This window comes from Molossus molossus, unplaced genomic scaffold, assembly GCF_014108415.1.
Source record: "Molossus molossus isolate mMolMol1 unplaced genomic scaffold, mMolMol1.p scaffold_m16_p_3, whole genome shotgun sequence".
Taxonomy (NCBI): domain Eukaryota; kingdom Metazoa; phylum Chordata; class Mammalia; order Chiroptera; family Molossidae; genus Molossus; species Molossus molossus.
Window position 1 is genome coordinate 122,323,897 of NW_023425366.1, and position 15,956 is coordinate 122,339,852.

The 15,956-nt window shown below is 50.4% G+C and overlaps 1 protein-coding gene across 1 annotated transcript in view; it reads left to right on the top strand.

Annotated features, from left to right (window-relative positions):
• The first annotated feature begins 4,171 nt into the window (after positions 1-4,171).
• IL21R (interleukin 21 receptor) overlaps positions 4,172-15,956 on the top strand; it is a 37,244-nt gene continuing 25,459 nt past the window's right edge. The window contains exon 1 of the mRNA XM_036279586.1: positions 4,172-4,719. Coding sequence (XP_036135479.1) covers positions 4,559-4,719 — 161 coding nt within the window. The 5' untranslated portion in view covers positions 4,172-4,558. The remainder of the gene's footprint in view (positions 4,720-15,956) is intronic.

Genomic DNA, 15,956 nt, shown 5'->3' on the forward strand with positions numbered 1-15,956 from the left:
GTTGGGGGTGGGAATGAGACCGATGGCAAACAGGCACAAGGGGTCTTTTTGGAAACATGCTACAATCTCTACAATTCCTACAACTCCACTGCAGTGGTGAGCACAAAACTCAGTCAACTTACTAAAAATCATTGAATTGTCTGCTTATAATGGCTGAATTTGATGCTATGTAAATTATACCTCAATAAAACTGTTAAAATAAAAATAAAAAGGAGGAAATGGGTTGAAGGAGGGGTTGTCTCATTTATTCTCACCCCCGCCCCCAAGCCCCTTGGCTGAAATGCAAATTTAACCACTTCCTCCCAAGTGACCAGTTCTGAATACTAAGGGGTGTTTACAGATCTTATTACATCCTCCTTCTGAGACCTTGGGGGCTTGCTCTTAAATAAACAGACCCAAAGGGGTCCTTCAAGGGACCCTTCCCTCAACACAGATCTATTTTTGAAGGGACTCATATTCACCCCAATGGACATGGTAGCTGTTACATTTCAACTTTCAATAATATCTACTTTTTATTTATTTATTCTTAATATTTTTTCTTTCTCTTTTCTTCTCTCTTCTCTTCTCTTCTCTTCTCTTCTCTTCTCTTCTCTTCTCTTCTCTTCTCTTCTCTTCTCTTCTTTTATTTATTTTTATCCTCACCTGAGGACATTTTTGCATCAGATAGAGCGGGAGGGAGAGAGGGAGGAAGAGAGAGAAACATCTATGTGAGAGAGACACATCGAGTGGCTGCCACCCACATGACCCCAACCAGGGCCGGGGACAAACTGAAACCGAGGTACATGCCCTTAGCAGGAACCGAACCCCGGACTCTCTGGGGTCCGCAGGCTGACACTCTAACTGCTGAGCCAAACCGGCCAGGGCTCTTTATTGATTTTAAAGAGGGGAAGGAAGAGAGAGCGATAGAAACATCGATGAGAGAGAACATCGATTGGCACCTCCTGCATGACCCCACTGGGGATTGGGCCCATAACCTGGGCATGTGTCCTCACCGGGAATCGAACCGGTGACTTCTTGATGCATGGGTCAATGCTCAACCACTAAGCCACACAGGCTGGGCAAAAAGTATCTACTTTTTAAACACAAGAAGTTGAGTGTCTTCTGCCACCTCCAATCCACTCACTAAATTATGACCTGAGCACTCTTTTGAAAACATAAATTGGATTAATCCACTTCTCTGATGACTCCCAGTTTCCTTTGGAACCAAATCTACCTTCCCTGCATTGGCCTGCAAGGTCCCATGTGGTGTGCAGGATGTGTGACTTCCCGACTGGTCCCTCGGTATTCCTTTGCTTGCTCGCTCTGCTCCGCCACTCTGCTCTCAGGCTCCTGGAGCAAGCCATGCTTCTTCCCACCTCAGTGCCTTTGCATTTGCAGTTCCTTCTGCCCAAAACGTTTTACTATGGCTGGGTCCTTCTGACCATCAAGTGCGCCCCTCGATGTCACTACCTGGACCTCTTATTGGTTTTCTATCACACATAGCTCAGTTTCTATGAGAATTCGTTTAGTTTGATACTTCTTTGTGCCTGTCACTTCCTACTCGAATACAAGGGCTCTGTGAAGGTGTCACTTGTATATATTTCTGTAGGATATCCCCAGGACATACTCAAGGGCCTGCTGAGTATTGGTGGGTAGAAGGCAGGAAGGAGAGAACAGATGGTTGGGTGGGTAGGTGGAGAGAAGAATGAATGAATGGTGACTCTGGCCGGGTAGCTCAGTTGATCAGAGGGTCATCCTGATACCCCAAAGTTTCGGGTTTGATCCCTGGTCAGGGCACATACTTGAATCAACCAATGAATGCGTAACTAAGAGGAACAACAAGTTGATGTTTCTTTTTGTCTCTCTAAAAGAATAGAATGGATGAGTGGGCAGGCAGATGAGTGGGCGAGTGGAGAGGAGAGAGAGGACCAAGAATGAAGACAGGTAGGCAGGTGGGAGGGAGGGACTGAATATCTTTGGGTTGACGTAGATCCAGAGCAGAGGTCAGTGGTCAAGAATGTAAACTCAGGAGCCCAAATGCTGAGTCCGGTCCCAGCCGTGTGACCGTGTGTTGTCAGCGGACTGGCACCAGAGTGGTACTGGCTATTGGACCTTGGTTCTTGAGTACCAGCTGGGAAAGAATTCAGGGCCAAGACTCCAACTGTAAGAGAAAGTTTACTTAGAAAGTCATCGAGGTAGAAGTGAGCTGTAGAAGAAATGGGCTCTGGAACAAGTCCAGAGGCAGAAGGAGGGCCCTTGGAGCTTTGGAGAGAGAAAGGTAAAGGTCACACACCTGAGGGGAAGGAGAGGGGGAGGGGAAAGGCACCGGCGAGCCCCCAGGAGAGAGATCTGGGTCCTTCTGCTTCTAAGGCAGGGGTTTTAGGGGCGGTCCTAGGGGAAGGGTTCAATAGAACATGCGTCAGCTTCCCAGGTGTGTCCTTTCAGAGTCCTGGTCTCCACTGATTGTTTGGTTCCAGGGCAGGGGGTCCTTAGTCAGCTGGTCCTGATGTCAGCCGTGGCTTTGCTTGTCTGGTTCTGCTGCTTTTCTGAGACCCAGATGTACTTGATGCGGGTCAGAACCTCAGTGTCCTGGGGGCTGAATGCTTAAGGGCTGCTCTCTGCCCCCCTTGTTTGTTCCTCCTCTGCGGGGGTCCAGCCCACCAGACATGCCAGGGGAGGAAAGACCAGAGGAGGGTCCTGACCACATTACCAGCGATATGAAAGGTCGGGGGGTATAACCTCCTGACTAGCGATAAGCTAGGGAGCAAAGGCCACCCTGGGAGTGCAGTCCTAGTTTTCCTAGTTTTCCCTGTTGCTATGCACCCCCCCCCCCCCCCCATGACCTTGTGTACCTGGCCCATGGTCCTTGCTCTGTTCATGCCTAACTGCGTGCCACACTGGACAAGTCACTTAACCTCCCTGAGCATCAGTTTTTTAATCTGTAAAATGGGACGACAGTGATGATGGCAATAACCAGTTTCTCCAGTCATTCGGAGTGAGACACAGTCTTCAAGTCCTGGGCACAGAGTAAGCTTTCACTATTCCTTCTCTGATCTTCCCATTGTGGTAAATATTTGCTACATGGTATCAGAAAACTCACCCTCAAGATCAAGAGAAAGAAAAAGAAGAAGCTGGCTTTCTTCCAAGATTTGTTGTCCAGAGAACATGTGATAATATTTTGGTAGCAGGGACGAGAACTTCTATAGGGCAAACATCCTTCAAAACGGCCACAGGGGAATTTGTACCAAGTTCCTCAAACACAGCTAGAAAAAGGAAAAAAAAAAATTAGAAGAAATAAATAGCAAGATGCTTTCTTTTTTTTTCTTAAGGCCAGACATGCGGGTTAGCTGCAAATTGTTTCCCAAAAATGAGTCAGTGGGGGAGAGGTGGCATTGGAGCTTGAGCCGACCCATGTCATCAAAACATGGTGTGTTTGCTGGGTTTTGTCCCCTGGCTTCTTAAAGGTCTGCCTGAAACAGCCCCCCCCTCACAGACTCAGGCAAACCTCTTCTCTCTTTTCCTCCTGAGTTCCCACGTGTTGATGGCTGCCCCCCCTCCCGGTGGCTAGGTGTCCCCATTTAACAGATGGGCAAAGGGAGGCATTCAGAAGGATGATGTGACATGCCCAAGGGTGTGGAGACGGGGTCCTGATCCCCCAGCACTGCAGCAGGAGGCTGGATTCAAAGGAAACAGGGGCCAAGGGGGTCCCAGACTCAGCCGCCTAGGGCCAGGCAGGCAGCGCGCCCAGGTCAGGCAAGCCAGACTGCACACTCTAGAAGAGGGGCTGAGGTGGGGCCCCTGCCACCGCCTCTCCCTGGGACTGGGCTCCTAGTCTTCTCTCTGAGCTGAGCGTTGGACTCTCAGGACCGCCATGGACCTCCCTGTCCACCCAGCACTGCACCCCTTTGAGCCCCCGTTTCTACATCTGTGAGAAGCAGTGGCTCAAGGCTGCTTTGCTGCCTTATGGGTCATGACCTTGGGGCAGACGTCATTCTGGTAACCTCAAATGTATTCCTAGCAGGTGAGCTTTGGGGAGCCTGGGGCCCTGCCTGGGAGCCGGGCCCCCTCCCACCTCTTTCTCACCCTCTCTGGGGAGGAGCCAGCTGCTCTGTGGGCGGTGCCGCGCTCTCACCACATCCTCCTCTCCCTCCTCTTCCTCCCCACCCTGCACTCGCTCCGGGGCAGGGCTGGTGGCCACTGCGTCTGGTGGACCCGCTGGTGACCCCCTGCCAAGTGACAGATGGGCTCGGGGTTCGAATGTCTGCCTGCTTCTCCCTGAGTGTAACTGACAGCCTGCCTGACTTTCTGTCTGCCTGTCTGTCTGCCTGTCTGTCTGCCTGGCTGGCTACCTGCCTGTTCGCTTCACTTCTGCTGTGCCCATTTCACTTCTCTTGTCTGTCTGTCTGCCTGACTAGCCCTTGTCTGCGGTCTGTCCATCCCTGTACCTCCGATCTGTCCCTGCCCCGCAATGACTGCCTTTTGTCCATGTGTGACCTCTTCGGGATGTGACTGACCATTGCGTGGCCTGCCTGCCCAGAGCCCAGCTTCCGTCTGCCTAGGTGTCAGGTCATATGCTTATATGGTCCGTGACTCAGGTCGGCTGTGGATTCCCATCCTAGCCCCCGCCTGTCTCTTGGACCCTCACCTCCCACCACACGGAACCCAGCTGCCGCCGCTGGGAGCCCCCTGGATTGCCCTGGACACACAGGATGGATTTCTGAGGATGAAGCTAGAAAGCAGGTAACATAACTCAACCACTGTTTCCACGGGGGCGGGGCACCTTCTCTGCCCAGCGGAAGGGCACAGAGGGGTCCCAGCCCTCACCACAGCTGGGGACAGTGAGTGAGGCCGGCAGAGTTGGGCTGGAGTCTCCTGTTTGGCCCAGCTCAGGGTGACTGGAGGGCCTTTGTGTGGGTCTGCTGGAGGCCCGCGGGCCTGGGGCAGGGGCATGGCTGAGATGACCCCAGGAACTCTCTGTGAAACCAGCTTCCCAAAGGTGAGGGGCTGGGAAGGGGAAGCTAGATCCAGATCGAACCTGACTCGACAGTCACCGTGGTTCTGGGCAGCTGAGCTGGGCAGGGGTTAGCATGGGCGTTATAGTGTGACACTGTGAGGAGCCCATTTGGGGTGGGCGGGCATCAGCTTTTTGCCAGCTTCTGTGTTTTATCTCCTTTATTTTATCTAATCCCTTCAAAACAAGTTGGTGTGCCCATTTTACAGATAATAAACTGAGGCTCTGAGAGGTAGAGTGATTTCCCAGGGTGACTCAATCAAGCAGGTGATGGGGGGCGGTCCTGCCTTCCACGTGCTGTCTGCTCATCTTTCTCCTGACAGCACAGGGAAACGGTGGTGAGGGCACACTGGCTCTGTGCGTGTGCACGGAGGAGAGGAGAGGCGGTGAGGGCACACTGGCTCTGTGCGTGTGCACGAAGGAGAGGCCAGGCGGTGAGGGCACACTGGCTCTGTGCGTGTGCACGGAGGAGAGGCCAGGCAGTGGGGGCACACTGGCTCTGTGCGTGTGCACGGAGGAGAGGAGAGGCAGTGAGGGCACACTGGCTCTGTGTGTGCTCACGGAGGAGAGGCCAGGCGGTGAGGGCACACTGGCTCTGTGCGTGTGCACGGAGGAGAGGAGAGGCAGTGAGGGCACACTGGTTCTGTGTGTGCTCACGGAGGAGAGGCGAGGAGGTGAGGGCACACTGGCTCTGTGCGTGTGCACGGAGGAGAGGCGAGGCGGTGAGGGCACACTGGCTCTGTGCGTGTGCACGGAGGAGAGGCGAGGCGGTGAGGGCACACTGGTTCTGTGTGTGCTCACGGAGGAGAGGCGAGGCGGTGAGGGCACACTGGCTCTGTGCATGTGCACGGAGGAGAGGCAAGGAGGTGAGGGCACACTGGCTCTGTGTGTGCTCACGGAGCAGAGGCGAGGCGGTGAGGGCACACTGGCTCTGTGTGTGCTCACGGAGGAGAGGCGAGGCGGTGAGGGCACACTGGCTCTGTGCATGTGCACGAAGGAGAGGCCAGGCGGTGAGGGCACACTGGTTCTGTGTGTGCTCACGGAGGAGAGGCGAGGCGGTGAGGGCACACTGGCTCTGTGTGTGCTCACGGAGCAGAGGCGAGGGCACACTGGCTCTGTGCGTGTGCACGGAGGAGAGGCGAGGCGGTGAGGGCACACTGGCTCTGTGTGTGCTCACGGAGCAGAGGCGAGGCGGTGAGGGCACACTGGCTCTGTGTGTGCTCACTGAGGAGAGGCGAGGGCACACTGGCTCTGTGCGTGTGCACGGAGCAGAGGCGAGCGTGGGGACGGGGCGGTCAGGACTGAGCCCTGAAGGACGGGTTGATTTCTGCCTTGTGAAATAGAGGCGAGGGCAGGAGCAGGCGCGGCCCTGGCAGAGGACTGGGACGCAGGCGCCAAGAGTGGGAACTTAGGATGTGTGGAAGGAAAGGCAAGTCGCCGCTCAGTGCAGGGCAGAGGGCCCGGGGCAGGGGCATCACTGAGTCAGGCTGCTGCGGGCAGGACACCTGCGTTGCCCCGGGGGAAGTGCAGGGGTTTCAGAAGCACATGGTGCAGCGGGGAAAACCTGGGAGTGCAAAATCCAGCCATGTGACTTCCTAGCTGGGTAAGCTCGGGCAGGTCTCTGTGCTTCTTCCAGCTCCATGGAGCCTTGGTGTTCTCATCTGTAAAATGGGGACAAAGGCAGCTCCATCTTTGTAGGGCTGGTTGTGAGGATTCAAAGTCATTAAAATATGAAAGCTGCTGGCTGGAGGCCTTCCTAGGAAGGGGATTTGCCTCATGGGGAACCTGGGCTCAGGGAGAAGGGCCACTCTCCAAGAGCAGCAGAAGGTACAGGGCCACCTTTGGAACCAGCCATCTTGCCTCTCTCGGCACCCTGGGTCCTGTGCTCCTGGCCTCAGCGCTTAGTATGCTGCAGGCACGTGAGGGTCTCCCATAATCCTCCCAACACCACGTGAGGCTGTTGGCCTCATTCAGCCCATTTCACAGAGAAGACTGAGGCTCACTGGGGAGAACCTTGCCCCAGGTCAGCTGTGACTGTAAGATGTAGACTGGGTTTGTCCCCTCGGTCTCTTTGACAGCAAGGCTAAAACCTGCTGGACAGGATGACGTAAAAGTAAGACTCATAGTCCTGGGGCATTTCCTGAGAAGGGGCATTGGATCAAGGGGGCTGGGTGGATCCCAGAGGGGTGGCCCTAGTCACCTGTTTCCTGTGGCAGGTCAGCAGAAGCCCTAGTACTGCCCACCCCACACCTGGCAGGGTGTCTGGATCCTTCCAGCCCATCAGTGGAGGAAGCTGGGAGCCCTGTGTGAGGAGGTGGCCAAGGCCCATGGCCCGGGGAGGGGGCAGACGAGATGAAGGCTGAACCCTCAGCTGTGCTGCAGGCTTGCACCCCCTCCGAGAGGAAGAGAGGGGTGGGAGTCCCTAAAGGTCTGTGGGCAGTGGGTGGAGCCGGTTCAGAAGAATGTGGAAGGAGGAAAGCAGACCACTGGGGGTTTCGGAGGCACCAACTTCTCTGCAGCATCGTGACCTTCCTGGTGCCTGATTACAAAGACGAATGAAGGGCACCCCTCCGTCCCCAGCAGGGAGGGCAGTGCCTTCACCGCCAGGTGGGGCGCTGGGTCTGGCTCCCCCACACACCACCGTGTGTGATGTGGGGCTTTGGAATCAGCCAGACCTGGGTTTGAGTCCCAGCCCCATCACTTAGGACCCGTGTGACCTTGAGTAAGCCACTAACCTCACTGAACCTCAGTTTCCTCATCTGCTCCATGGAAGTCACAGCTGGCTCGGGCTTGTTGTGCGGTTTTGTTCAACATGTATTTACTGAGCACCGGCCGTGCTCCAGGCACTGTCCTGGTCCTGGGGACGCAGTGGTGCCCAGACAGATGGAGCCAGTGCGCTGGTGGCACCGGCGTTTTACTGTCAGTATCATTGGCAATAATCACCTTTAGCTAGGACACTCGGCGTGGCTGCTGGCATTGGCTCAGCCCTCAATAAATCATAGCTCTTACGATGATTCTACTCCCCACTTTCACTGATGGGAAAACTGAGACTCAGAGACGGTGAGGTTTCCTAGGGTCACCCAGGAAGTCATTTATCAGCAGAGGGAAGAAAGCTGTGAAGACAGGAACAAGCACTTCCCGACAGCCTTTCCTCACAGGTCTTTCTGCCAGCCCTCCAGTGCCCTCCAAACCTGAGGGGCGGGGGAGGGGAGCCCCACCTCCACGTGGACTCATAGGTGCCACCCCCAACTCCTTACCCTGGCGCCCGGCCAACGGGACTTTTTATGACAGCTCAAATGAGAGCTCTGAGTAAACTTGGAAATTCTGAAGCAACCTGAGAATATTCACTTCCCGGGGGTGTGGGCAGGAGCCCACTGAGGGCCCGAGTGGCCAGGACACCTGCAGCAGGAACCCAGCTTGCTGGTCCCCACAGCCCCCCCCCCCTGGAGGATCTGGTTATGCAAATTGTCCCCAACGAGGTGGGGCAAGTGTACCAGCTCGGCTCCCTCCTTGCTGTGCAACCTCAGGCAAGGCTCTGGACCTCTGGGCTTCTATCAGAAGGTCTGATGATGTAGACGGGGACCTGCAAACCTTCTCCCATACAAACAGTAACACCCAGGCTGCTTCGGCCGGGGCCAGGGCCGGGGCCAGGGCCAGGGCAGGCTGGTGGGGGCCTGCTGGGCGAGGAAGGGATACAGGCAGGTTGCCAGACCTGCCCCAACCCCCCACCTCATGACTTCAAACAGTTGTGGTTCAAAGCATTTTTCATTCTCTGCCTTTTAACCAGCCCCTCCTGGTCTGGGGAAAATGGGCTGGAGTGCCATGTGGCCACAGGAGCCGGGAGGCCGCGCGCTGGGCAGGTTGCCGGCGGCGGAGCTGGGAGGCAGGAAGAGATGCAAAGGCAGGGGGCGGTGCTGGGAGTGGGCCCTGCTTCTCAGCTGGGAGAGTTCGCACAGGCCGGGAGGTGTTCCGGCAGGAAAAGGTTGTTCAGGTGAGAGCAGGCTTCATGGACGAGCACTCACGGCTGGGCAGGAGCCAGAGGGACAGGCTCCACAGGCGGGGTTGTAGGTACTGGGACACACGTGCGCTGCCTTTCAGGTTCAGCTCCTACTGACTCAGTTATATGCCAGTGTCCTGGCATACCTGCCCTTGGACACCCACAACCCACCCCTCTCACTGGCAAAAAACTGTAAAAAACGACTAACATTACCCACGTACCTACAGTGTACCCAGCACCGGCCTCACTCCCTCAGCCCGGCCAGGCTCAGGGCACTGCCCATTCCACGGAGGAGGAAAACAGAGGCTCAGAGAAAGGAGATGTGCTCAGGGTCCCAGTGTGAGGTAGGGGCGGAGCCTCCTTTCTGGTTCAGGGCCAGCAGGCTGGTTCTTCCCCAGCCTGAGAGTTTCACTTAGGTGAGAACTATGGCATGACCCTGGGCAGCCAACCCCTGTTACTAACGGATGACGGCAGTCTTGATCACTCAGACCCTGGGAATGGAGGGTGTTGCCCAGGGTGGGGGGAAGTTCCTGAGGACTGTGGTGAAGCAGATGGGGAAACTGAGACCTCTGGGGCCTGCCTCAGGGCTGCCCCTTGTATGACTGGACACAGCAGTTGTCAGCCTCATTCACGCATTCCCCATTCTTCTCCACCTGCTGAGCACCTGCTGTGTTCCAGACCCCGTCCTGTGCACTGGGGACACTGGTGAACACAGGTGAATTCCCAGCCCCTGGGAGCTTATGCTGCGGGACAGACATAGGTCGCACACACAAAAACAGGAGCGTTTACTAACCCAGCCCTAAGGTTACAGTCGTGAAGAAGGAGGCACACAGAGGGACCCCTTTCAGACAGAGGGGTTTGCCTCTTTGAGGAGGCAACATTGCAACTGAAATCTGAGAATGAGAAAGCGAAGAGGAAAAGGCCGCGAGGAGGGCCCGTGCAAAGGCCCCGAAGGGAAGAAGTTGGAACCTCGGCGCCTCTATCCTCCATCAAGCCCGTGAAGACCCTCGTGCGAGCACCTGAAGAAAGAGTCGAAAAGAGTGTAGTCTACACAGGTTTCGCCACTGAGCTTAAGCTTCAAAATCCATCGTGACAGAAAGCGCACTCGGCCAGTTAGGTACTGGGGTGTGTCACCGGGGGTTCAGCAGTAACCAAGAAACACATGGTCCCTAAAAGCACCCTGGTGGGGGCATGAACCCCAGAGGAAGGAGTGACTCAGTCTCCGGAGAGGTCAAAGATGTACAGAGGAGGTGACATTTGAACTGGATTTTAGAGGCTGAGTAGGAGGCTGAGAGTGAGCCCAGGCGGGTAGAGTCCCGGCGGCTGAAAAGCACAGGCGACGGCGCGGGGGGGCGCATGCAGGGGGCGCATGCAGGGGGCGCATGCAGGGGGCGCATGCAGGGGGCGCATGCAGGGGCGCGGGCGGAGCGGCCAAGGGCTGGCAACCCCGAGTCCGGGGTGCAGGGGCGCGGGCGGAGCGGCCAGGGGCTGGCAACCCGAGTGCGGGTGCAGGGGGCGCGGGCGGAGCGGCCAGGGGCTGGCAACCCGAGTGCGGGACACACGCTGCGGGGGAGGGGGTGTGGGGCGTCGATCCTGAAATCTCTCCAGCGCCCGGCTAAGGAATGTGCGGTCCCCTCTGAAGGGCAGTGCTGCGATGGAATGAGGATGGGGTTGGAGGGGCCCCTGCTGGAAACGGAGATCAGGGAGGAGGCCAGGAGGGGAGACGGTGGGCAAATGTCCTTGGAGAGGGGGATAAACTAGGAGCCCTCTCTTCTGTGTTCCCCTTTGGGAAGTCCCTCAGTCTTGACACTTCCCCTTCTGGTGACCTGCTGGCTCTAGTTCTTGGCCCCTCTGGGGAGTCCCTCTTCACCCAGCATTTCTCCTTGGTCCCTATGGGAACGGGTCATTTCACTTGACCACACTCCTCACCTTTCACTTTCAGCTCCCAGCACCACCTGAGTCACGCTGGGGACAGGACTGACTTGAGGAACTAGATGGATCCCATTCCCGGCTCATCAGTGAGGGAAAAGAGATGCAGAGAAACCAAGAACTTGGGTTCTTTCCGGTTTGGGGAGCTTGTAAATACTGCTGCTGCTAACACTCTGGCACATGTCTGCTTGTGTACATAGGTACACATTTCTCTTTGGCGCAATCTAGAAATGGAATTGTTGGGTCTCCGGTGCCGCTGAGGTTCACACCGTCCACCAGAAAGCTGCCAGGTGGGGCAGCTCTGGTCACTCCAGGTCCGTTCAAGCACTTGGAATAGCCTGTCTTTTTCATTTGAGCCATTCTGGGTTGGTGTGTAATTGCATCATACGGGGACGTTGATTTGCATTTCCTTGGTAAATAATGATTTTGGTAAATAATGTTCTTGTGTTATTTATTATTGTTTGGCAGGAGTCCTGTATATATTCCAGTACAGATAGATTTATGTGTGTATGTATGTATATAATATATACATTCTATATAATATAACAGTTAAATTATAAATTATATATCAATATAAATTATATATGATTATATAAAATTATATACTAGCTAAATAGGTAGATAAAGAGATAACATAGATATAGTTATACCCCGGCTGGAGTGGCTCAGTTGGTTGAGCATCATCCTGTGCTGGTTCGATTCCTGGTGAGGGCACGTACCTGGGTTTGGGGTTTGACCCCCTGTTGAGTTGGGGCATGTATAGAAGGCAACCAATTGATATTTCTCTCTCATATTGATGTTTGTCTCTCTCTCTCCCCCTTCCTCTCTCTAAACTTGTCCCCGGGTGAGTATTAAAAAATACATAGATATAGATATAGGTATAAATATAGATATAATCTCCTCTCATTTCAGTTTTTTCCCCCATTCTCTTAATAGAATCTTTAGAGGGACAAACATTCTTAATTTGAATGAAGTTCCATTTATCAGTCTTTTCCTTTACGGCTAGAGCTACGACGCGCTGCCTGCCCTGAGGTCATGACCATACTCTCCTTTGTTTTCTTCTACATGCTTTATTGTTTCCCCTTTCATTAGGTCTATAATTTACTTGTATGTGTGATGTGAAGGAGAGGGTCAAGGTTTACTTTTTTCCAAATGAATATCCGGTTAATCTACCATCATTTTTTAAGATCATGCTCAGCAGTGGTACTTTTGTTGAAAGTTAAGTGTCTATTTCTGGACTTTATTCTTTTTTAATTGGCTTGTTTGTTTTTCTTTGCAACAGTGCCATATTTTTCTTTAAGATTATCTAAACTATTCTCAACTCTGCATTTCTAAGTAAATTATAGCAATAGCTTGTCAATTTCCACCAAAGAAAATCCTGGGATTTTTTTTTTTTTGAACCTTAGATTTACATTGAAACTTTAGTTCAGTTTGGGGAGAACTGACTTTTTTGTTTTTGAATCCTCACCCGAGGATATTTTTCCATTTATCTTCAGAGAGAGTGGAAGGGGGTGGGGGGAAGAGACTGGTTGCCCTTCCTCATGACCCCAACCAGGGCTGGGGACCAAACCACAGCCAAGATATATACCCGTGACCAGAGTCAAACCCAAGACTCTGGTCTGCAGGTAAGCGCTCCAAGCCAAAGTGGCCAAGGCAAGACATTTTAAAAATACACTTATCCCTTGATAACCATGGGGGATTGGTCCCAGCATCTCCCGTGGAAACCCAAATCCAGAGATGCTCATGTTCCTTATATAAAGTGCTATAGTGTTTGCATATTACCTGTATTTGCATAGAGGTGACAGTAGAGTATGCCTACACATCACTTCATTCACGTGGATTCAGCAAAGTGCTGAATATCATATTTTGCTTTTTGAAACTTTGTCAGATTTAAAAGAAAGTAATTTTGATTCTCAGTTGGTTGAATCCACAGATGTGAAACTCACAACAGAGGGCCAACTGTATTAAAATTTCCAATCCATGAGAGTAGTATGTCCCTCCATTTATTTATATTTAAAAAATTTTTATTACAAATATCTTATAGATTTCTTTATAGAAGTCTTATGTATCTTTTCTTAGAGTTATTCTTGGGTATTTTATTTTTATGCTAATGTAAATGATCTAATTCCAAAAATTTCATGTTTGTCCTTAGTGTGCAGAAATACTAATACATTTTTTTTTACACTTTATTAACTTTCTTAACACACTTTTGCAAGCTGGAGTTCCAGATGTAGGAAGAAATAGCTGCAAAACCCAACCCACTTCAACAACCCACCAATTGGGGACTTCCTACCTTCGCTTTTATAACATTTGTAGACCTTTCCATCTGCTAATCCCATGAGAAAGGGTATTATGGTGCAAAGCAGAATTCCTGGACTTGGACTTCATAAACCAGTACATATTTTTTACCATCTTGACAATTTTTAAGTGGACAACGCAGAACAGTACAGTGTTAACCATGAGCACAGTGTCATACCGCGGATCTCTAGACCTTTGCATCATGCACGGCTGAAACTCTATACCCGTGGAGCAACACCTCCCCATTGCACCCCCTTCCTCCAGCCCCTGGCAACCCCCATTCTACTTTCTATTTCTGTAAGTTTGATTACTTTAGATAAGTCCTATCAGTGGAATCATGCAGTACTTGTCTTGTGATTGGCTCATTTCACATAGCATAATGTCTTCAAAACTCATTCATGTCAGATACCATCTGGCAAATTTTTTTCTTTTTAAAGGCTAAATAATATTCCATTGTATGTATCGCACATTTTCTTTATCAATTCACTGGTTGATGAATTTAGGTTGCTTCCACATCTTGACTGTTGTGAATAATACTGCAATGAACATGGGTATGCAAATATCTCTTAGACATCTTGTTTTCAATTCTTTTGGATATTTACCCAGAAACAAAATTGCTGAATTACATGGTAGTTGTACTTATAATTTTTGTTTTTTTAGGAAACTCCATACTGTTTTCTGTAGCATTTGCACTGTTTTACAATTCTATCAACAGCGTTCAAGAGATGCAATTTTTCCACATCCTCACCAATGTAGTCATCTTAACAGGTGTGAAGTAATAACCCATTGTGGTTTTGATTTGAATTTCCCCTATGATTAGTGATACTGAGCATCTTTTCATGTACCTGTTGGTCATTTGTTTATCTTATCTGAAGAAATTATTCAAGTCCTTTGTCCATTTTTCCAATTGGGCATTTTTTGTTTCTAATTACTGAGTTACAGTTCTTTATAAAGTCTGAATATATTCCGTAGAGGGTGTGCAGCTCTTTCCTGTCATTCTGCAGGTTGCACGGCCACTCTCGATTGTTTCCTCTGCTGCAAAGAAGTTCCTGTCTGATGTCGGCCTAGTTGCCTGTGTTTGCTTTGTGCTTTAGGTGTCATATCTGAGAAATACTTGCTGAGCCCAGTGTCATGAAGTTTTTTCCTATGTCTTTTTTCTAGGAGTTTTATAGTTTCAGGTCTTACATTTAGGTTTTTGATCCATTTTGAGTTAATTTTGTATATGATGTAAAATAAGAGTCCATCTTCATTCTTTTGCACGTGGATATATAATTTTCCCACCACCATTTGTTAAAGAAACTGTCCTCTACACATTGGGTGGTCTTGGCACCTTTTCAAAGATCATTTGACCACGTATACAGGGTTTATTTCTGGTCTCTCTGTTCTATTCTATTGGCCTCAATACCTACTTTGTCTCTCTTTATGCCAGTACCTACTTTGATTATTGTAGCTTGGTAATATATTTTGAAATCAGGAAGTTTGAGGACTTCATCTTCACTTTTCTTTTTTATGATTTGGTTATTTGGGGTCCTTTCAGATTCCATATGAAAATTTAAGATTATTTTTTCTATTTTTGCAAATAATGCCATTGGGATTTTGACAGAGATTGCATTGAATCTGTAATTACTTTGGACATTTAAAAAATATTAAGTCTTCCAATTAATGAAAATGGAATATTTTTCCATTTATTTGTGTCTTCTTTAATTTCTTTCAGCTTTTCCTTTTGTGGTTTTATTTTGTTCTTGTTAATCCTCACCCAAGGATATTTTCCCATTGATTTTTAGATAGAATAGAAAGGAGGGAGGGAGAAAGAGAAAAACATCGATGTGAGAGAGACATATGGTTGCCTCCCACATGACCCTGACTGGAGCAGGGGCTTGAACCTGCAACCCAAATACATGTCCTTGACTGGAAATTAACCCGAGACCTTTCGATCTGAGGGCTGATGCTTTAACCACTGAGCAAAACTGGCCATGGCTCTTTTGTAGTTTTTAGTGTACAAGTCTTTCACCTCCTTGTTCAGTTTACTCCTAAGTATTTTATTCTTTTTAATGCTATTGTAAATGGCATTGTTTTTTAATTTATTTTTTGCATTGTTCATTGTTAATGTATAAAAATAAACCTGATTTTCGAGTGTGGATTTTATATTCTGCCACTTTGCTGAATTCATTTATTAGCCCAACAGATTTATTATGTGAAATCCTTAGGGTTGTTTATATTTAAGATCATATCATCTGTGAACAGAGAGAATTTTACTTCTTCCTTTCCAACTTGATTACTTTTTATTTATTTTTCTGGCCTAATTGCTTAGGCTAAGATATGCCGTATTATGTTAAATAGTGGTGGCAGGGGTGGGCATTCTTGCCTTGTTTCTTTTTCTTTTTTTGTTAATCCCAACCTGAAGATATATTTTTTCCATTGATTTTTAGAGAGAGCGGAAGGGAGGGAGGGAAGGAAGGGGGAGAGAGAGAGAGAGAGAGAGAGAGAGAAAGAAACATTAATTGGTTGCCTCCTGCAGGCACCCTGACTGGGGCTAGATTTAGAACCTGCAACCCAGGTATGTGCCCTTGACCAGAAATCAAACCTGTGACTGACCTGTTGGTGCACGGGCCAATGCTCTAACCACTGAGCAATACCTGCCAGGGCTTGCCTTGTTTCTTAGAGGAAAAGCTTTCAGCTTTTTACCATTGAGGTAAACAGTAAGCTTTCATTTATGGCCTTTATTATGTTCAAGTGATTTTA